Consider the following 23,999-nt stretch of genomic DNA (forward strand, 5'->3'; position numbering starts at 1 on the left):
AAGAAATTTGAATCTGAAAATAATCAGAATCTATAAAAAATAATTTTTTTTATTTACTTTTTTATAAAAATGCCAAAAAGAAAATTTTCATTTTTCAAATTATTAAAAGAAAATTTGAAAAAATAAAATAATTCGAAAACAAATTCAAAAAAAGTGATAAAATTTTTCAAATCTGAAAACATATAATAAGAAACTATAAAAAATAAATAATAATAATAATAATAAAAATTATTTTTTATAGTTTCTGATTATATGTTTTCCGATTTGAAATATTTTAACTTTTTGGAATTTTTTCGATTTTTTCAATTTTTTTATAATCCGAAAAATGAAATATTTCTTTTTTGGAATTAATTTTTCAGTTTTTAGAAATTTTAAAGATCTTTTTAAGTTTTTAGATAATTTTTTTATATTCAATTAGTACCAAATATAATTAAATGTGTTAATAGTTTCATTGATTGAGCCAAACAACCTGGGTTTAAACCAAATGATTGACTTGATTTTATTTTGAAAAATCATGTAAAACGACGTCGTTTCACTTAACACCAACATTTAACGATGTCATTTTTTTCTGTTAAATTTGCTAACGGCGTGCTAAATTGGCAAGTCAACGAAAACATTGTTAATTAATTCTAAAATCAATAAAAAATTTGTGTTTTGTTTGACCAGCCCATATGTCCAGATTTCTTTTGGCAATTCCTGCAAAGTTCAGTGTTTTTTTGGTCGATTTCCAAATAATATTGTACATTAAGATGTCGAGAGAAAGCAAATTAGGTGATGTCCATATCAATGCCATGTTATATAGCACGCGAGAAGAACATTGATGTATATATGAAGGTAACACTAATGAAGGATAGCCGGTCGTTTAAAATGGAAATAGACTAGAGAGAAAGCATTTATTTATTAAATGATTCAAGCTCGAGACCACGACATGTATTATAATGAATGTGTACTAGTTAGTCACTATATATTATCTTGAATGGATGATCATTAACTACTTCAAAAATTATGGACGCGTTCAGCTCGGAAGATTATCTTTTTCATTTGCCAATTTTCGAGAGGAGGGAAAGGTAATAAGACTAATAGATTTGGGGCATCAGATTCTTCTCTTCTTACCACAAAAGAATCAAAAGGTTTCGAGCTTCTCCAACCTTTCAACACATATGTACATATATAAAAGCCAATTCTACGTATATATTAGTATTATTTTCTTTTCTTGATAATCATATATTTTCGTGTGTTTCTCCTTGAGAGATTCTGATTCTTTTGTCCTCTATTTTTTTCTTTTCGAAAGGCTCGCATGCCCATAAAGATAAGGTAAAGCTAGTTTGAGGATATAGAAAGAAATTATTTCAATGTAATCTGTTTGTTTCTGTCGGTATACTCTATCAGCTAATTATTTCAAATGTAATCTGTTTGTATCTGTCGGTATACTATATCAAATGTAATCTGTTTGTATCTGTCGGTATACTCTATCAGCTAATCAAAATTGGTTCAGAATCAAACCAGGCGTAGAAAGATCTCTATAATTAAAGTTTCAAAAAGATAAATCTCTATAATTAGTTTTGAGACTTTGTATGTGAAATGAAAACAAAAATTAAAATAAAAATAAAGAAAATTAAAGTGAAATATTTTCTAAATGTTTTTTAAAACATAAAATATTTTTTTATATTTTTAATAGTTAGTATATTTCTGTATAATAAAATTAATAAATTTATTAATGAACAGTTTATATGAAGTCTAACCTAATATTTCATTGATCCGAAAATTAGTCCGGTTTGAAAATATTGTGATTTATCTCTTATTATCCATCCATGTCTTAAGTTCTTTTTTTTTTTGAAATATAAATCCATGTCTTTAAGTTTCACAAATTGTCAGCCATTTAGCGCATCCATTAGAACAAAAACAAACTCACATTGTAGCAGTAGCTCATTCCATCTCCTTAATTCATTTTTTTCTTGGACGGTGCATCAAACTCGTACCCTACACTTGTTAGTTTAAAACCTAGAAATCTGCGTGTTCATTTTGACCAAAAAGATATCTCCAAATTCGATTTTTGATCTTACATTTTTCGCAAATATACAAAGATGATCATTCACCCCCTACAATAGCATTTACTATATTTTCTTAGTTTATAAAAGTGCCACTAACGAAATGAAATTTTAATTCAGTGAAAGAAGCCAATATTTAAATCATCTTCTTGTCGCGATACCCTTTCTTAATTTTATAGGTAACTACAATCTCTGTTAAACAAAGAAAGTGCCCTTTTAAATGTAACAAAATGTGAAGGCTTGTCGCATATAAATAGATAAATCTTCGCACAAAGAAAAAAAAGGAAGATTTACAAAATTTTGGGGTCCGAACCAAAATCTCCTCGATTCTCCCCTGACATTATATAATGTAATGTAATGTAATCCATTCGGTAGCAACTTTTCTTTTTCTCGTTGCTTTTCTTTCACAAAAGATGAGATATTAATTACTATATATTTGTTCGCAGCTTTATACTATAATGCAATTATAAGATGATGATTTCATTGTAAGAGGCAAACATCAGAATATAAAACGTTGGGGTTACAAATTTCCCATGCAAGACCATTTGCTTGTACTTTCTCCGGTAAACGTGCCATGCATGCATGGACGTATTATTCGATTTTTTTTTTTTTTGCTAAACTGAAAGTATCATAGAAATATAGAATGATGAAATTGTTTTACAAGATTCTTAAGTTTGAGACATCTTGGCATAGATTATTAAAAAAACCTATTAAACTAATTTATCTCAGCCACATGGCCATAAAAGAAGCAAAATTCTTCCTAAGCCTCTTAGCCGAAATAATGTTTCTCATCTCCTTATTAATACCCTGGAAAATTACAGCTGCAGGGAATGCTATCTGATTATGCCTGAGGTTGTTCCTTTACTTCAATAGACGGAAGACCAGAGTATTATTCAATTTTATTTAATACAATTTCTGTTTGTTGGGCATTATGCCAGCCAAATACGTTCTTACTATATCATAGCTTCGTCTTGACTAAATCAGGGAAAGTTACTATGTAATTCGTTAGGTAATTATGATATGTGCATAACTAACCGGTAGTGGTGGTCTAGTGGCGCTTGAGAAATTTAGAAAAATCCAATAAGGCGAACCCAGGTTCAAATACCACCGGCCACACGGATATGAACTATTGCTTTCGGCTCATTTGAATGCCCAGGAGAGGGTCTATCCATGGGCTGTATCTCTACCCGGGGTTAGGTTTGTGTCAGTGTCATCACTGATCCGAGTTTAACTCTTTTCTATAAAAAAAAAAGATAACTTTACGTTTACACAAGAATTAATGTTTCCGGGATCGTGAAATATAGTATTTGAAATGTATGTACAGTAGTAGCTTACAAGTAGGACGACTAATATTTGGGCTTATATTTAAATCCTGACACAAGGGAATAACGAAAGACAAACTCAGATTTGAAATCATATATAATAATATAATGTTCTTTATAAAGTTTCCATGGTTGATGAAATTAGTTTTTTCGTCGCAGGTTTTATGGAAATACGTTTGGTTCAACACGTGAATGGAGATGCTCTGCATGTGAATCAAGCTTTGTAGCGAAAAAAATTAAAATAACCAAAAGAATATATATGATTCCCCCATAAAACGAAAGATAAAGTTTTAGTGTTCGAGAAATGAAAATTTCAAAGAGAAAGGTGAAATCAAGATAAAGCAAAAAGAATAGAGCAGAAACGAAACAACGATGAGAAGACAATTGTCATAAAGATACTTTCGTTTATTTGTCCTCGGACTTACAGTTATCTAGGGGGCACGGATCGGATCACGGATATCCCTAAAACTTCGGGGTGGGCACGGATCGGATCACGGATATCCTTAAAACTCCGGAGTTTTAAGGATATCCGTGATCTAATCAGTTCCCTACGAATATTCGATTCTTCGATTCGATCTGATCCGTAACTCTTCGGAAAATCCAGTGTTCCGGATATCCACGAATATCTAAATTTTTGATGGATATCCGATTCGATCCGTAAAAAATAAAAAAAAAATTTAAAAAAATCTGAAATAAAATAATAATATTTCATTACAATTTTCTAAAAAAATACATAATTTCAAAATTTTTAATAGCTAAATAATTAATTTATTGAATAAAAACTTTATAAAACTTATATAGAGATATAAAAGTATATATATTATATAATTTTATAAACATGTATACATATATATGTATATAAAGGATCAGATCAAATATCCATTTCTAAAAATATTAGTATTTGTGATTTACTTCATTTTTTACGGATATTAGATTTTAGTATTTGGTTTAATTCGTTAAGTTACCGATATTCAGATTTTTCGGATAGAATCGAAACGAATAACGGATCGAATCAAAATTTACAGATATTTTGTCCACCCCTACCGTTACCTATGTATATATAGGAAATCAAATTAATTCGTGTCTGTTCATGTGGTCACAGCAAATAAGAAAAGTTGGCTCGTCTTGAAGTAAAACTTATGTGACAGTACGTACGTAATATTTATACCCATGTTCGGTATGCATGGTCATATATGACTAGGGCTTCACATCATTAATGTTACTCCCCTTAAACTTGTCACTTACGTATTTACTAGTCGTCCTATAGTCAAGTATTAAATAGTGATAAATATTAAAAATTTAGCTATTTGGTTCGCTATTACCTAGTTATTTGCTTAGAGAAAACATTTTCGTCATCAATGCTTATATATCAAAATATTCATATATTTTTTTATTTGTTTTCTTTAAAATATGAACAAAATATTTCGTTTAAAAGTAATTTACATATTATTTTCAAGTAGAATAAACAAAACAAACTTTCATATCTATTTCTAATAAATTATTACTCTCTCCGTTTCAGAATGATCCATTTTTAGAAAAAGAATTTGTTTATAAAAGATCCATATTTTACATTTTCAATGTATGTAATAATAGTAAATTATAAATTTTAAAAATATTAAGTGTGTTTACTGAATTTTGATTGGTTAAAAATCATAGAAAATATCTAAACACAGAAAATAATGCATCTATTGTCAAAATTTTCCGTATTTTCTTAAGAAGTGTGAAAACTCTAAAACATGCATCTTTTGAACAAAAGGGAGTATTTAGTAAGTAGTACTTAAATACTCAGAAAAACTCGTAAATAGTTCACAAATACTCGTAAACAGTTCATAAGTACTCATAGATAGCAAGTAACATGACATGGCTAGTAACTTACAAATAAATTATTTTTGATCAAATACTCGAAATAGCAAATACTCGTTTATAACAAATCAAATACAAGTCAAATATTTTATTATTTGGATAAAGCAAGTCAAGTAGGAAGTACATGCAAAATAGCGAGTACTCGCCTTCCAGTCCTAATATGACTGTTGTTTCAGTGATATTTGTACTCATGTCGATATATATCAGTCTGACTTTGATCTTTTTGGTTATTCATTAATTCGTTATATTACTGTTTGCTTTAGTAGAGTAATTAAAGAACATTTTGAATTAATATGAACTCACACAACTCTCAATATACAACTTTACTGCTACAAACATACAAAACAAAATTGTATATGGTATTTTAAACATGTAATGGTCCAGTTGGAAACTACGTCGTATATTGTTCAACTACAGCTATTATTTATGGAGAACCAAGGACCATTCTACATTCAATTTCACATACTTTTCAGTTTTCTTTCAGTTTTCATATCTCTATCTCTCTACAAGGACATCACAATGATGTGATGTGATATGGGTATATATATATGCATAGACAATAATTAAACGAAACACACACACATGTATATATATATATATATTTAAATTAAATGTCTCATTCCTTATATATAATACATACTATAGTCTAACTTTACATTGATGTATTTTCTTAAATACAATTCTTTTGTATGTCCATATTCCATATACAGTTTTCACATTTATTACATGTCGATTTAAATAAGATAGATACTAAGAATACTAAAAATATTAATCGTACTAGAATTACCTTATACAATTCATTTTAAATTCATCAGTATACTTTCATTGGCCATATTGATTTTATTAGTACGAATAACATTAAGTAGAGAAGTCATAGACACATGAATAAAGATATGACTATTCTTTAACTACATTGGACATAATCTACTTTCTAGAACAAATAACACATAGCTTTATATATCGTATAGAATATAGTAATATTGTATAGTATTATACTTATACAATAATACTAAAAACAAACCAAACTGAAATATAATATATATCGGAAATGCTTTGAACCATTACATACAAAATATATTAGACCTCAGAGATAAAATTCACTTTGAAATTATGTAATAATTATTTTAAGAAATTAAACTTCGTAATGTACAAAAAACATAATTTTTATATCAAATTTATGTTACAATAAAAAGACACAATTCGCGCTTGCAAAGTGTTATTTTTACATACAAAAGACAGTTTTGATATTGTTCTTTAAACACAAAATTGAATTATACAAACTCGATACTACATAAAACTAAACAATATAGAATACATTTAAAAAATAAAACCCGTGCGGATGCGCATGGCCTTTGCGAAAATCTTAGATATGTTTATATAATATATAAATATATTATGTTACACATATTTTCATATAAATAATAATCCAATGTAATTTTCGTATGATAAATGTTGAAAATACAAAATATATAGCACTATATATTTTAAATAATATATAAAAAATCTATTTTACGTTATCATAAATTTTAAAAATCAAATTTAGTAATTAAACACATTGCTTATTTAAACACATTAGTACACATTATTATTTATCAAAATCTAAACTATTAAAACTGAAGTACACTTAATATTTAACCCTAACTTTTCCTAAATAATTACAGCTTGTGCCATTAGATTTAAAATAAACAATTAATTCAAATTACAGTTACTATATTAATCATTTAGATTTGCCTAGATTTTGTGGAGAGTTCATTACCAAAAACGTGATTAGTAGATATGTTTTCTTAATTATCTTTCCTAAAATCAAACATAATTAATTGGAAATCTAACCTTACAAAATAAAATTTCCAATTTTTATGTGTTTAAATACAAATCGGTTATATGGAAATAACTAATAAAACATGATTCTTTTGAAATCAAACATTTCACTTTCAAACATTAATATTACCCTAATTTTAAAACTATTTATTTTTTGTATATTCCTCATTTATTTCTAATATAAAGTAATTCGAAAGACATATTAAATTGAAAAGATAAAAAAAATTTCCATAAGATATTTGGTTTAGAAACATAAATGTATTAGTATACACAAGCATATTAAAATGTTAAATTTATAAGCAAATACAATATAAAAGTGATCAATATAATAAAAAATCAAATTTATTAAGATGTAATTTTAGTTAGTTCAGCATCTAAAAAAAATATTAACAACCAACACATTTAAAATATATATAATCAATCTGTAAATCATAATTTTATAACAATATCATCTATTACAAATTTTAAAAAACACTTGGACCGACGCACGGGTACGGAATCAAAATAATTATGTGGAACCATCACCTATCTTATTTGTAGTTTTTGGTTCAATCTAACAATACACCTAATCCTGAAAAATCAAATACACCTCAATCAAGAAACTCAAAACTTTATGCCAAAATTTACAGTAAAAATTAGTAGATTTATCATTTGAGTGAAAACTTCAGTATAGTTTTCTTGATTGTTTAGAAAGAACTCGCAAGGTAAAAAGTCGGCACCACAAAAAAATAAGGATAGAGATACATAATTTTTTTAGTTAAAAAAATAGATACATAAATTTATAAGGGAATGAGAAAAGTCGGTAAACGAAAAATATGTTTCTATCATTTTTTCCGGGGAAAAAATAATATATGGGCTTAGATTCTGGTATAAGGTCTATAATAGACGGTTTTATGTAACTGTAAAATATAATGTAGCAAATTTTTAACCATAACAAAATGGCTCAATTTAGTTTCTTAAATTAGGCTTGCTAAATTAAATTTGCAAAAATATATACTTATTTTGAAAGTTTTTTTGGTAACTTTGTTTCATTATTATTTTATGTTTCTGTCTAAATAATATATTTGTTTTACAAAATCTCAAAATAAAATTTGAATTTTATAATCAATTTTAAATCACAATATTTATAGTAAAATTTAATACAACCCACATATATACGTAAAACTCTAATATTTTATACTTTAATGTTTACTTTTCCAAACGAAATGAATAAAAACAAACTAAAAAATCTTATAGTTTATAAATGGGCGCTAAATAAGTTGAACAAGACACACCAATATCAAAAGTCAATAACGTATGAATCTATAACAAGAAAATAAATATACGTTGTCAAAAGTGAAATATATAATTTTGAAGAACAAACACCCGCACGGGAGTGCGGGTCAAAAACTAGTTTTATATTAATACACATTACAATTATGTATAACATTTATTATAAACAAAGATAAAAATAAAATCCCGCTCGGTCGAGCGGGTCATGATCTAGTTAATTTCCTTAAATTCAGATACACATGATTCACAAATATTATTATCCGAGGTTAAATATACGCGACAATACAAAACGACACTAATGCAAACAACTTTCTATGCTATTTGTCTTAGTTTCATGATATTATTTAATTGAAATATCGGTTTTCATTTACTATCTATCTAATATCATAATCAAGTTTTTTTTTGTAACTCATAATCAAGTTAAACAAAAATAAAATAAAAACCATAGTTGATTCCATATTCAGAGACACTAAATGTAAAGTTGTGTCCAATCAAACTATATATGAATTTCTCATAATTACATTCGATGGCATAAGAGAAACTAAAACAAAAGTGAAACACTCAAACTATATATATGCCAATGTAAATGAGGACCTTACATGGAAAATTGTATTTTTTTCATCAAACCGTTCTAAATTTTAAATGCCAAACGTTTTGCAGTGTTGTTGGCGCAGAGGATCCATAACAAACATCCAAAGTTCTATGAATTGGTTCCTTAACTCCACAGTATACCAGAAGAAGAGCTAGCTAGAACTATTCAGGTTTGATCCTTACTGGATTCAAAGCCTTTTTGCTTTTGTTTGGTGGATTTTTTGTCCTCCTCATCCTTCGTGTTCAAGCATCACCAAATGAAAACAGGAAGAATGAAGAGGACAAGAAACCCACTAAATAAACCAAAAAGACTTTGAAATTATGCAAAATCTTGCTAAATGTTATGTAAAATCTTACATCTTGCCCAAAGTTGATCAAATGCCAGCAAATGAAAACAAAAAAAAAACTTATTATCTTGCCTGAAATATGCAAAATCTTACAAAATTTTCTTTATACTAGAGGCTACTCTTTTCATTTACACAAAATACTCAGAATCCAAAAGTGCAGAAGAATGAAAATACTCAAAATGTATATATATCACACTTGAAGAGTAGAAAAGAGGAGAGAGGTTCAGTTCATAGAAGCAGAGCTTGGTCTATAGTTCTTGTGGCTGGTCAACTTTCTCCTTCTCATCCACTTTGTGTCACAAAATGATGGAGAAGCCGCACCTTCAGCTGGCGGGAGCTCGCAGGGAAGCGCCATAGCAGTCTGGTGAAGGCGTTGTGAACAAGGAACGCCAAAATGGGAGACAAATCTAGTCCTTCAATAGGAGGTATGAATTCCCGGAACATGTTCAAGTATGGATATCACATAATACAATGGTAACACATACACACATAATCAGAAATCAAGAAAGGAAATGTAAGGTTCTTTAACCAGTACTTAAACCATTCAAGAGCTAGAGAGAAAGAAGGTAACGAGTTGATTCCTCTTAACTCAAATAAAAAACTACCTTCAGCACTCAGTCCACAAACATGCGCTAATGAGTTATCTTTTTACCTGAAAGGGTTAAACAATAACAGGAGGGGCACTAGGGAACCAGATGAGTACTAGACGGTGTTATATTATGTTGAGGAAGTTTATCAAGCTTTTGCACCATTTAGACATACCACGCCCTTGTAGTGTTTCTCAAACGAATCTGATAAAAGCAAACAAAAGGCTCTATCATTTTTAACAACCAAAGCTTACCTTGAAACCTAGCTTCATAGTTGCTTGATGTGTACATAGAACAAGAAAGATCCCAACTTGAAGGCATACTTACACAGACTAGATGTACATAACTCAGATCTTCCAACACTTGCTAACTTATCTATAGAACAATCTCTTAGTCTTGGCAAATGATCCGAGTTACTGGCGACCAGAAAGATTCAACCTTCCGTAGAAGGAGAAGCTAAAGAAGATAAAGTACATCTAATAAATTTAATATGTTCAGACAGATGACGCTTGGCCTTGGTAAAATCATCGTGTCCTAGAGACCCTAAACTTTTAATTCGGTCAGAAGGTCTTTACCTATTCGAAGATATTGAGTATTCAAAGACCGTTCTCTACGTTGGACTCGAAGGAGAAGGGATTTGTTGGTGCTATTGCAGTCTCTGATTGCTTGCGCCAAGAGGCAGAAGAAAACGCAGCATCAAATGCAGTCATACTTGTCCGCACTAACTTTCACATTAAGTTCAAAAAGGAAAAAAAAGAGCTTCTCGCCCTCGTTCAAGGGACTATAAACCAAACTTTAAAAGAATTCAGTTTAAACCTAAAGCTAGTTCATCACTTATAGAAAGAAAAAATGTAGACATACAAAGAATACTCTCTTCTCTTTCAAAAAGAACAAACAACAACGAAAGAGTCAAGAGAGAAGTGTGTGCTTGTGTACATACAAAATGATACACAAGTGAGAAATAAGTACGTAAGTGAGTGAACAAAACAGAGAACAAAAACAGAGCAAGAAAGAGGCTGGCCGAGAGTTGAGAAGAGTGGAGAAGCCAAGCCAAAATCACAACAGGTTATACCATTTTTACAGATCTTAAGATATCATGACAAAATGGAGACGATTATGACTTCAGACCGGTAGATATTTTTAGAGCTTCTTATGTGACCTTTTTGTTACACCAATTACTCCTCAACATATCATCAGTTCTCTCACCAACAAAATCCACTCATTTGTTAACAAATCAGAAGAGATTCAATAGGTAATCAAAAAGAAAAACCCATCCTCTCCCCACCAAACATAGAATCATATCATTAGATCTCTCTCTTTTGTTAACTACTCGTTGCCTGTTCATAATTTAAATATAAAAATATTTGACATGGTCTAGCATTTGAAAGTTGATTAAGGACAAAAACAAGATGAAAAAGTTGTAGATCCATTTAAAAGTTTGAAACTCGTCTATACATTCTCCGGATGTTAACAGGGTTAAAAAACAAAGTTTCAAGTAAACAAATGCTATCTATCGTCCACTACGATTCAATTGGACCCAAGACACCTCGAAATATCAGCAACCGAAGACGATCTCAAGGCACAAAACTCCAACGACGATTGAGACGACTTCAAATTACCAAAAGACCCTTGATGACTCCTACTACTAGGATACAACGGAGGAAGCATCGTCATAATCTGATGATGATGTCTCTGCCTCGGAGGAGGAGATCCAGAGTTCGTCGGACTTGACCCCGACGACGAGTCTTCACCGGATGAAGATCCTTCTCCGGCTGCAACCGCCACGGCGAGCGTCAACGCGCTCCTGCTCGAGCTCATGACGTGTTTCTTCGAGATCCCGCCACGTGGAGCCGATTTATTGTTCTCCCAAATCTGATGGCAGAGGAGATTCCTCCTCCTCCGGCTGTAAGGATTCTCCGGCTTTGCCAAGTCCTTCATCGACGATGAAGAAGTCAACGCCGACGCAGCCGCTAGGTTCGTGAAAGACTTTGACTTTCCGTTGTAAAAACTCGATATCCCTTTCCTACGCAAAAAAAAGACAACCCCACATTCACAGATCAGGAAAGTTTCTAAATTTAGAAAACTTTTAAAAAAAGAGAGAGAGATTTAACCTAACGGGTAAGACTTCTTCTAGTGATTCCATCAGATCAAGAGGGCCTTTGTACGGAGACTCTGCTTCGTTCTCTTCCGCGTCACCGCCGTGACACTCTTCGTCTTCTTCGTCGTCGCTGTTCCTCCCGATGGAAGAAGACTCTGAAGAAGAAGAGTGATATAGATTGTCACCGGAGATATTGAACACATATGATTCAACTCTATCCATCATAATATTCTTCCGAACACACACAACAGAGACAGACACGAAATGAAAGAGAAGAGGAGATGAGATGTTTATATCGTGATCTCTTTCTCTTTTTTTTTGTGTCTGTGTGCTCTGGTGGTTTTCCTAAAAGCATTTAATAGTAATACAAAAGTTAATTATTATCTATTTTTATTGAAATGTTTAAATCTAAAATGGAAAAAAGTGAGGCAAAAGAAGAGGATAGGTGCGTTTTCAGGGAAAAGACAGAGGAGGGGACATGAAAAAGAAAAAACTGTTGGCTTAACCTTATCCTCATCCGAGAAGAGCACTCTGCATGTAGTTCTGACCTTAATTTTCTTTATTTACAGTTTGGTTGTCCTACCTTTTTTTTATTTCATATTGCTAACCTAATAATTTGTTGGAGGAACTGATAAAAACAAATTTACAGATTTCAAAACGATACTAAAATACAAAATAAATTTTTATTTTCATACAAATAACCTTTAGCTGAAAAATAGTTTTTATATGGGCTAAATATTGACAATATGAAGTCGAAGGACTATTTGCAAAAGTGGCCTTGTAAAATTAACATTGTTATCTAATTTTCTCTATAATTTATTTGGCTCGTGGAAGTAAAGCCATCGATGTTCGACTCGTGGCGCGTTCTGACCGTTTCGGCTGGATAGGAACTGGGCTGAATGTGACGTGGCGACGACGAGATGGCCATCTTTATTTGTTGTCTGAAAGCCGGTGAAGCTTATCCACATATGAAGTGGACCCACAGATTTTAATTTGTGTTTTTCATAAGAATTGTTTACCTTTTTGTTTTCTTGGGCAAAAAGGAATTGCCGAATCGGATAAGGATGTTTTCAAATTAATTGTCAAATATACTCCTACCAGTTACCACTTTTAGAAGATTTTATGTTTATCATCTTCTAGATTCGCTCATCATACATGTCCAAATTTTGCCTAGATTTTTTCATTATTGCAGTAATAAAATAAAAGTATACAATATTGTACTTGTTATAAATAAAAATATTGGGGTTTATTAAAGACAAAAAAAATTACCAACAGCATTTTCAAATTATTGTACTTGTACTTTAAGCATTTCTCTATTAAAAAGAAGTATCATTTTTATCTACCATAAAAGTCATAATAGATTTATTTCATTAGTTAAATAATATGACATAATAATCTAAAAATATTAATAATAAACAAACTTTAACTATAAATTTGATTTTTAATTATAACAAAATCTACTAAAAAATCTAACAAAATCTTAGTCAATGTTTTAAATATTTTTATTAAACAATATCTAACATAATTTCCTGATTAATAATATAATATTAATTAATATCAATTAAAATTTATTACAAAACAAAAAGTTTCTATGGTATTTTTAATAAAATTATAATTACAATTTGTATTATATTAAAATAGAAATACTGACAAAATTGTATCAAATTGGTAAATAAACATACTTTAAATTTTTAAAATGCTTTCACTTAAATAAATTCTCATTTGCCATTAAATGGTTAACATTTGTTAAATATATAATATTTTATACAAGAATAAAGTTCTTGGCATATATTAAATTTTTTTGTACATCTATTTATTTTTCAAAAATCATATGTTGAAGAAGATTCTTAATTTTATTATTTCAAAATATATAATAAAAGTACCAAATTCGAAATTATAATCTTCTCTATTAAAAATATCATTTTATCTGCCATAAAAAATCATAATAGATCTATTTCATTAGTTAATAATCAATACGAATATTTAATAATAAATAAATATTAACTTTAGATTTGAATTTTATTTTTAATTATAACAAAATATGTTGAGAAAAATCTAGTAAAATCTTACTCAATGTTTTAAATACTTTCTATTAATTAATATATTAATTAATTTCGTAATAACATAATATTAATTAATATTAATTAAATTTTATTATAAAACAAAAAGTTCTATGCTATTTTAAAAAAATTATAATTATAATCTGTATTATATTAAGATAGAAGTATTGAAAAGATTATATTAAATTGTTAAATTATCTTATTAAAATTTTTAAAATGTCTTCACTTAAATAAATTACCATTTACCATTAAACGGGTTAACATTTATTAAATATGTAATATTTTTATACAAAATAAAGTTTTTAACATATGTTAAAATTTTATTTCTACGGCTACATATTTTTCAAAAATCGTATATTCAAGAAAATTTTTAATTTGATTATTTCGAAATATATATTAAAGTACCAACCTCGAAATTTAATAATATAAAATAAATCACTATGTATCAACAATAATAAAAATCAAAACAATAAAATTTAATAGTTCTATAATATATAATATTAAAATATAAATATGTATTCAAAAAATATGATAATATTTAAAATTTATAAAATAAGAAAGATATTCGCACGAATGTGGAGATCAAACTCTAGTACCATATTAAAATAAAGAAAACTAGTTAATTAGGGATGTTGCGTAAAGCATTGAAAGTCAATCAAATACCGCATATGATATCAACATAGGATCTCATCAGGATCATTGTCATGGGCCCTTCTTTAGCCCACATCTACAGACCGACTCTCATTCACTTTCCCCATTCCAATTAGTATCTCAATCTAACGTGGCCGAACCACTTAACCCCACTCAACGTTACTGTCGCCACCGTGCTGTCCGTCTGATCACGTTGCGTTGCATAACCCATTAATCTCATTTCCACCCTAACGTTGCTAGTTATGTTATCCATAACCTATTGCGTTTAAAAACTTAAAGTACGTCGTAGAGGCAAGTTGCATCCTCTGGTTGCTGATGCCTTTACAGAACCGACTTCATCAACAGCTTGAGAAGGAAGCTCTTGGCCTGTCTTAAATATGGCTTTCGCTAATTTGTTCCTTATTTCTTAAGTATTCCTTACTAATATCCCCTGTATATGATGCTAATGTTGTCTAATTAAGGAACAAATCTTTGGAGGAATATGTCTTTGTGAAGGAAGAAAAGAAAAACAAGAGTCGTGAAGAATTCATGTTTTTTCTTGGAGTTGTAGACAGTACGAAATTGTCTGAAGACCAAGGACCATCATTATCCCCGTGACTTGTCATAAATCAATGGGGCCTAAATCAATGTCTAGCATCCTAAACATTTAAAGTTTCATCCTAGTCAGGTGTCACGCGATCGTTAGTTTCTTTAATAACTTCTTATAGTCTAATAATAACGATGAAACAATGCGGGGATTCATTTAAAAGTTGACAACTCGTCTACACACACTCGCGATGTTAACCAAAACCTAGGACGCATTCATATGACGATGTCTCTGCCTAGGAGATACAGAGATCGTTGGAATCGATCCCAGAGTCAGAGTGGTAGTTTTGAGCTAAAGAGGAGACGACGCCGGGGTAAATCTTTACCTCAGAATTTGTAAATGCATCGGGGTAGATGCTCCAAAAATGTCCACGACGGAGAGCACCGTGTCCACCATCATTAGGGCTCAAATATATGTTGTACGTATTAGCGGCTAAGATGTGGTCGACAGAGATGTCTTCTATGCTAGTAGCAGCCTTAAAAACCAGAAAGAGATCATAACGCATAGAGTAATGTCCTACTTGGTGTGTGTTAGCGTGTTGGGTTGCATTGTGGTTTCCAGCCTGTGCCGTCCAGTGTGGGGGATCAAACACGTTAGTGTCAGTAGCAGTGCAACGTACGGAACCAGCGGCTGAACCTGAAGCAGAACAGTCGAATAAAGGCACGGAGCCTTTCCAAAACCGGCAGTACTTACCCATCATAGCAGCGACCGATCCAAACCAATTACTGGCTCCTTCCGACAGCCCGAGAAAGGTTGTCCAGTTATCATCGACTTCAGTAGCATTCACGTCCAAAGATTGTGGGATGCCGAGAAATGGGAGTTGGTAGTTAGCGTGTTGCCACAAACCTAAGCTTCCAGAATAGGCCAGGCACGCACCGGGGGAGGTGAGGTTAGCCTGTTCATTAGCACTTTGGTCACAAGGTTGGCTGAATAAATTAGCCATGTAGTTTGGACCGTCCACATCATGAAAGAAGATCTCGGATGTCACGTTGGGACGAGTAGCCGCAGAACAGATAGAGTTTAACCTAGAGATGAAAATGTTAATGTTGGGAAGGTGAGTTGTAGCAGCGTCAGCAATTCTGTATCTTCGAGCTCTAGACCATCCTGGAGACCTGGGGAGCGCTGGAGTTACATTTCCGAATCTTCTTGAGGCCGAGGGAGAGAAGCATGCAACGCTTTTGAAAGCAGAAACCAAGGGTCCAGGGATCCAGAGGTTTTGAAGAGGGAATATGTTACAGAAGTCTCTGAGGAGAGATCTGATTTCAGAGCCGATGGGTAAGCAGCCGGAGGCTTCCATGGCTCGCATGGTTTGAATGTAGAGAAGCATGCTGATGTAGATCTGAGAGAAAGGAGGTACCCAGCCCATGCAGTTATTGGTCCATCGTTCTGTGTACGTCATCATGTGGTCCATACAATTGAGATAGTAGAAGATGCTGATAAAGCAGGGGGTGAATGTTGATATAGAAGGGTATATAACCTTTGTGGGTGGGAAGTTTGCAGCAGTGGCGCATATCGCTGTCTGAAGAATGTTATCTATAACAACCGCAAAGTGGACTCCGCCAAATATTTTTTGTAACTTTTTGTATTCTTCTCAAACTCACGAAAGAGACAGCGAGGAAATGAGAGAGAAGAGAAAATGTGATAATTGTATCTGTGTGCTCTTTGGTTGTTTTTATAGAAACATTAAATAATAAAAACTTAAAAGTCAGTTTTGGGGGAAGAGACAGAGGAGGGGACAGAAGAAACTGTTGGCTGAGCCTTAACCACGCCCTCTGCATGCACTTCTTTTAGCTTATCGAGTACTCTTCGTTGTTTACAATTTTGTTGTGATACTTTATTATTAACAACGTTCCAGTGACTTGTCATTAATCAACTTCTAGCTAGCACCCCTTTTCCTAGAATCATGCATCGTTTATCTTTTCTTTCTATTGTTAAAAAAATCTTAAATGTATTTGAAACTGTCACAAACACTTCTAACGTTGACGAAATGAGGAATCGGTACGCAAGTTCTTAGTTTGATATGGTTGTTACAATTAGATTGAAGGAGAGGGAGATAACAAGAAAGACACGATAGTGCCATTGAATTCTTCGGGCTTTTCCGTTTGGGGAATGTGTGATGTCTTTTGTATCACTTTTAGCTTCGTTTTCTTCCCCAACATCCTGTAGATATAATACACAGATGTGAACTTTAAAAAAAAAACGATATGTAAACTAAGTGCTAAAGAATAACTCAGGCCTTACTCTTTGAGGTCATGGGCCATTCTCAAAGGAAAAACCTGATCATGCTCACCCCATATCAGCATTACATCCTGCACGAATAATGCTTATTATTCATATCTTATAACTATATCTATCTTATTAAAACAGAAACATTACAACTTCTTCTACGTAGATTTTAAAGTTGGACCTTATGTAATTAATGTTATACTAATCTATTTATTATTAGACATGTCTTTTTATAAATAACTAATATCAACCATTACCATAGTTTTTCACTTCTTACCTTATTATTATATCCACTACGCATGTTTCCTTATATTTCATATATTTTATTATAAGCTAGATACATTCGCTAGCATATTATACTATAAGATAGATTATTAATAATACATCTACTAACATATAATACTATACGACAGATTACTAATAATACAATATATTATCTGTATTCATTAATTTGCATCTATCAATATTAGCAATACTATAAAGACGACTAACTCTATACTTTGAACCTATAAACCATGATATACTAATTTATAACAAAAATGATATTACTGTTACAAATTAGTTTTTATAAAAATTATTTATAGCAGCAATTTGTTATATAAGATAAATTTAATCAAAACCCAAATTTTTTTTTCCTGTTCAGAAAAAAAGAAACCTACGAATATATACCATTAAGTTAGCCAAAAATCTTCCGAATAAATAGTAAATCTCACCGATCCAAAAAAATGAATTAAAAATATAACAAAAGATATTATGTTTAAAATTTAGCTCACTGGGTCGGGTATAAATCTGTTCATTTCAGGTATGAGTTCTTCGAGTTCTCAACATTTGGATCTAAGTAGGTATTTGATTTTTTTTGTCCGGGTCGATTTTTTTTGATTCCGGATCATTCTAACTTTTTTTATATTATAAATCTTAAATAATATACAACATGTATATAAAGTATGTGAATCAAAAGATAAATCCGCGCAGGTGCGCGGGTCATGATCTAGTAGTCATTTAATTTTAAACAATAAAATGGATCAAGGTTATAAAACTGCATAAATATGTGCCTTACTTATTAGAGCATCTTCAACTTCACTCTATTTTTCACTCTAGAATAGAGTTTAGAGTAAAAAATGTTCCAATGGTATTCTATTTCTAACTCTATAATATAGTGAAAAATAGGTTTACTCCAAATATAGAGTAAGTTATTTTTTTTTTCTCTATTTTTTACTCTAAAATAAAGTATCATTGGAGCAAACTCCATCTCTATTATAGAATCACTCTATTTTAGAGTAAAAAATAGAGTAACTTTTTGGAGATGTTCTTACAACTTATTTCATGCAGCTAGAGAAGTTAATCTATCGTGATCTTTTCTCGTAGAAAAGACAACTAGAAAAAAATAATTTAAAACAAAAACATCATATCTTAACACTCTAGGTCTACTAGCTATGGGGGAGGGGGTGGAGGTGGGAAACGTTCTAGGTGTCCTCGAGACCTCGACTATTGAAAGCATTGTTCACGCAGACGCGTTTATATATGTGAGCTGTCTTTTTCAAAAAATGTCACCTTATTTTTAGTATGTTGAAAATTAACAAACACTAACCTCCAAATTTGAAAGTGAATGCATCTAAAAAGGATTGGAGAATCTTTACATATGTGCTAATAATAAGATTATTAGACAATTATAAAATAAAATCTTGCAGCATAAGGATCTCTTTTATTTGTTTAAAAGAAGTTTGTCGTTAATCATAGTTTTTCAGTAAATAAAAAACGACCACAACATTAACTAAATAATGTCAGTGGTTAAGTAACGGAGTTGTATATTAATGTTCGTGATAGCGTAAGAGAAACAAAAAAAAATGGTGATAGCGATTAGCGAACCTGTTGAATGGGAGTAACGTTAGTTTTGTCGTCCCTCCCAATACTGAGCCCCTCCAGAAGTTCTGCCTTTTCCTCTCTCTTCTCCGAATACATTTTCTGTGTGTTTTCCCAATATTTTGAATATTATTATATGTCAATCATGCAAGCCAAACTCTGCTTTCAATAGTGATGTAATTGTATTTACTTAAAATTAAAGTGAGAAATATTAGTCCACCTTTGGGAGCTAGAATGCTATACAAGCTTTTAGTATTATAACCATATGAGAGTGACAACTTCGGTTATCTTCTTTTATCAATCACTCTTTGTAAAGATAAACTAGTGGATTGCATCTTTATGCTCCACCATTTTCTTTTCTTTTCGTTTAATTTATAATTATCTTAAATAAATGTGAGGTCACTATATATCTCTTTCTTGCATGAGAATTTGGATTTTAATAAGAAAATTGTATAAATGTGAATGCTTTAAATAGCAATAATATTTGGCATTTACAAATATTTTAGACTAGTGTCGACTCCGGCATGGAGTCCCCTTATTCAGAAATATTAATTGATTTTCAAATATAATTCATCTACAAAAGTGAGAAAGTATAGAATTTTGTATGAAAACGATAAAAGATATTTTTGTAAAATATCTGGATGGTTAATTACAAATTTTGCTAATTATTATCCACTGATAAATGTAACGTTCATTACTAACATGTCTACTTTTTAGAAGACCTTAGATCATATGATCAATGGATCTCTTAGAATGGAGCTTTTAGTGTAATATAAAATAGTTTTTTAGTTTGTAATAAAATAGTTTTTTAGGTTGTTAAAAAAATAGTTCTTTAGTTTTTAACTAAGAAACATTTTCTAAATAAAATATATAAGAGACGTCTATTTGCTAAAAGTGTCAAAATCAGGCTCTAAGAATTTCAAATGGGTCTTCTCTATTGCTCTTATGGATTTAAGATTGTTTATTGGATTTTTCTCATAAATTTTTTTTTTTAATAAACTAAAATACCTGGCAAAAGTCGTTCAAGACAAAATTTGGGACATAATCGAGTCTCCTAGAAGAAACCATCCCCGAGAATCTCCTGAGATCGGTCCCCGAGGAAGGAAGCATCACCTCCGTTATACGGTGACACTTGGCCCTCGCTATGAAAGCCTCGTTGTCACTCCGCCGCATATTAACGCCGGAGCTAGCAAGTATGACTTTGTCCACTTTCTCTGGAAACATTTTCGCCATGTTATACGCCACAAACCCACCGTAGCTCGTCCCGACAACACTGAATCTCTCCACACCGAGCTTCTCCATCAGCTTCCCCATGCACGAAGCCTGAAACATCTCCGACCGATTCTCGTCGGAGCAAGATGAAGTCGTGGTGGAGCCGCCGAAGAAGACTAGGTCTGGGATGTAGAGACGGAAGACGAGAGAGAGTGGCTTTACCTGCCGGCTCCATTGCCATACAGCTGAAGGGCCAAAACCGTGGAGGAGGAGGAGGGACGGTTTTTGTTTGTTTTCAGGTGACAGAGACGGTGGTGGGCCCCAGAACTGTATGGTGGTTTCGGAGTCTATGTGTAGGGTTTGTAGAGAGAGACCAGCGGAGGAGAATCTTCGGCGAAGTATTGCTTCAACGAACTTGGCCACGCTTAGAAACGACGGAGCCATTATTATTATTTTTACAAAGCAAGAAATATTTTTCTGATAGAAAGAGAGACTAATACGAAACTACTGACCACAAAATTGTATACATTAAATGCAAGGATGACTTTTTTGTTGATTATATTGTTTCCTTGTTTGATTCTTGTTATGTTTTTTATTCATTTGTTTATTTTTGGATGATTGTTTAGTTATTAATTCTTCAGAGCTAAGGGAAAATGGGTTATTTATCTGCCTGGCTTGCTTTTAATAATCTCAGTTTGTTCTCGAAATTTTGTTTAGTTTACTTGTAGTTTTGTTTTGTTTTCGTTTTTAATGAGTTTTAATTGTAACTTTGTTAAGCAAAGTAATAGGCACTCATATCGCTAGCATTTGTTTTGTTCATTCAGTTTTATTGAATTGGCTGTTTTACATGGATGACTGCAAACAGATATTTATTCACGTGGTAAGTTATAAAGCACCACATTAACTGTTACGTACGTGCTGGTTTTTATGGGTAAAGGTTTGTTTCCATTAAATGGAAAACAATAAACGTACATACGTGCCACTTTTCTTGTTAGAAATGCCAACTAGTATTGAATAAACAAATAGGGCCCGTAAATTCTTGAAATTGGCTATTGAGTAGGCTCACCGAAAGTAGAAGTGGAACTAAATCTTGAGTCCAACAACCTATAATAAGATTTGAATTCTACAGTCAACAATTTGATTCCTGACCCGATCCACACAGATTTATTTTTCTATCCAGTAAAGACTATCTAGTCGATCTCGAATGTGATAACATACAGTCTTGGGATGTAGGGCCTGCATAATTTTAACACTCAGGCAAGAGTTTTTTTTTTTTTTTCAAAATTGAACACATTTAGACCGTCTCCAATGGTTCACACTATTTTTCATTCTAAAATAGAATAATTCTATAATAGAGTTAGAGTTTATTCTAATGGTACTCTATTTTAAAGTGAAAAATAGAGTGATGAACAAAAAAAATAAGTTATTCTATATTTAGAATAAACCTATTTTTCATTTTTCACTCTATTATAGAGTGAAAAATAGAATATTATTGGAACAATTTTACTCTAAACTCTATTTTAAAATAAAAAATAGAGTGAAGTTGGAGATGCCTCTACAACCCAAAACCATATCTGAGCCAATAAAATAAACAATCCAAAAAAACAACTCAGCAGATTGTCTGATAATCTCAGGCAAGAGCTACCACCGACACATCCAAATAAAACGATATGGTGAATGGAAATTCAAATGGCTGATCGGTTTACCATTTAACTGGAAATAATGTTGGAGTCTGGTTTGATCCAACTCCAAACCCGATCCGAAATCTTAACTCAAACGTACGAAAATCAAAATCGAGTATCATCAAGGTTCAAGATGAAATAATAGACCCACAAAGATTAAGACCTATCTCAAACTGAGAAAGCTTTACACACCGAGCTCGGCCAGTCAAAATAAAACCTAAAGAAGTCAAAAGGCATTAAAAACATCATAACAATATTTGATCCACACCGGAGATCGCGTCACTACGATTAACTTCCAAAGACCTATAGAAAGAGGAGAACAAACCAAGAAAAGGAAATCCAATCTTCTCCGTGAAACATACATTTTCTATACTTGGTCATATCTCAAGCTTTTTTATTTTAGATAATTCCTAGACAAATCACCGAAAACGAAACTCTATTTTTGAGTGGATTTTAGGATCCAATAAAGAGCTTCGGAGAGCAGCATGGAATGAGATGGGCAGATGGAAGAGCTTTGCAGCTTTTGCTTCTGAGATTTAAAAATGCTATGAATACTTTTAGGCAGATTTGGAAGAATAGGTGTGGCAACACTGAGGTTTATATATGATAACTAAGTTGTAGTGGTTTAATGGTTGCAAGATTTATTTTAATTTCACTTCTTTGGTAGAGTTTGATTTCTTTAACTGTTTATGATGTCATAAGCTATTTATCACTGATATATGTTCTGATCTCAACTTAGCGGTTTGTTGCCAATTTGTTTGCATTAGAGCTCACAGTCTTGAGCCAAAGGTTTCCTATTGGTTCGAATGTTATAAATGACTCTATATATAATGGAAAACCAAGATACTTTTTTTTTTTGTTTTGGTACAAACCAAGATACTTTTTTAGATCTCAATAAGTTTCTTTTGAATTTTTAACGAGTTTACATTTTTTATTTTAAAATGTCGTGGTTGGATTTGATAAATTAGAAAACAGAATTAAACAAATTCTTCACATATTTAGGACTAAGTGTTTAATCTATAATTTATATTTCTCTATTTTAAATAAAGTTGCATTTCAACAAAAAAAATCTATAATTTTATTATTTATTTTCTTGTTTTAAAGTTATCATCGATTATAGTAATTAATATCAGAACATCAATCCACATCTTAGGAAACCGCAAGTATGAGCATGGAAAGGCAAATTATTCTCTTTGGACAAGGAAGATTCAAATGCTCAGAGGCAGATCAGGCTAAACAAGAACCCTCATATCTTTCTATCTGGTTTGACAGAGTTCAAGGCTTAGGATGTAACTATCAATATCATCATCTCGCTTCAGTAAAGTTTCGAAGTATTTCTAGAATTGTAATCTTTCGCTTTTCTTTTCTTTAATCACTCTATGTGGATGTAAAAAAATTCAAATATGATTTAGAAATGGTATCCTTATGAGCATGGGCCTCAGGCTGTGGTTTGCTACACACTAAAACCTAAAACTATCAAGACACAATCATTGTAACATGATTTATTATTTATTTATTTATTACCAAAACATATTTTTTGACGGCAGAACATAGCCGCTCAGTAACAACTAACAATACAATGAAAAATACGAAATGGAAACATCTGCGCAGATGATGATTTTGGGTTTATAATCTTTTTCAATATAAATCACACTTTTGATTATATTTACGAAGCTAACAAAGTATGTGTAAATCATTTGTATTCTGGTAGAACTTCGATTATTATCTCTATAACTAGTTAAACTACTATACTATATTAATTACTTGATCACATGA

The 23,999-nt window shown here is 31.4% G+C and overlaps 2 protein-coding genes and 1 long non-coding RNA gene across 4 annotated transcripts; 1 reads left to right on the forward strand and 2 right to left on the reverse strand.

Moving 5' to 3' along the window:
• The first annotated feature begins 891 nt into the window (after nucleotides 1-891).
• On the forward strand, nucleotides 892-1,465 carry LOC108841713 (uncharacterized). The gene is made up of 2 exons (XR_001948182.2): nucleotides 892-1,130; nucleotides 1,292-1,465. It is a non-coding gene; the product is annotated as an uncharacterized LOC108841713 (long non-coding RNA).
• A 9,793-nt stretch (nucleotides 1,466-11,258) lies between these two features.
• LOC108824750 (protein OXIDATIVE STRESS 3 LIKE 1) lies at nucleotides 11,259-12,316 on the reverse strand. The gene is made up of 2 exons (XM_018598143.2): nucleotides 11,960-12,316; nucleotides 11,259-11,871 (listed from the first exon to the last, which is right to left on the reverse strand). The coding sequence occupies exons 1-2, from the start codon at nucleotides 12,169-12,171 to the stop codon at nucleotides 11,376-11,378; spliced, it is 708 nt and encodes a 235-aa protein (XP_018453645.1). The 5' UTR covers nucleotides 12,172-12,316; the 3' UTR covers nucleotides 11,259-11,375.
• Nucleotides 12,317-17,176: 4,860 nt separating this feature from the next.
• LOC108841452 (uncharacterized) lies at nucleotides 17,177-21,218 on the reverse strand. Of its 2 annotated transcripts, XM_057002521.1 has the most exons (4): nucleotides 20,338-21,207; nucleotides 19,336-19,431; nucleotides 17,485-17,552; nucleotides 17,177-17,403 (listed from the first exon to the last, which is right to left on the reverse strand). In XM_057002521.1, the coding sequence occupies exons 1-4, from the start codon at nucleotides 20,983-20,985 to the stop codon at nucleotides 17,277-17,279; spliced, it is 939 nt and encodes a 312-aa protein (XP_056858501.1). In that variant the 5' UTR covers nucleotides 20,986-21,207; the 3' UTR covers nucleotides 17,177-17,276. The 2 variants fall into 2 exon arrangements, with proteins under 2 accessions (XP_056858501.1, XP_056858502.1); XM_057002522.1 differs by lacking the exon at nucleotides 19,336-19,431 and having other exon boundaries at nucleotides 20,338-21,218.
• Between the last annotated feature and the right edge of the window lie 2,781 nt (nucleotides 21,219-23,999).

Source organism: Raphanus sativus, chromosome 2 (genome assembly GCF_000801105.2).
Source record: "Raphanus sativus cultivar WK10039 chromosome 2, ASM80110v3, whole genome shotgun sequence".
Lineage (NCBI taxonomy): Eukaryota > Viridiplantae > Streptophyta > Magnoliopsida > Brassicales > Brassicaceae > Raphanus > Raphanus sativus.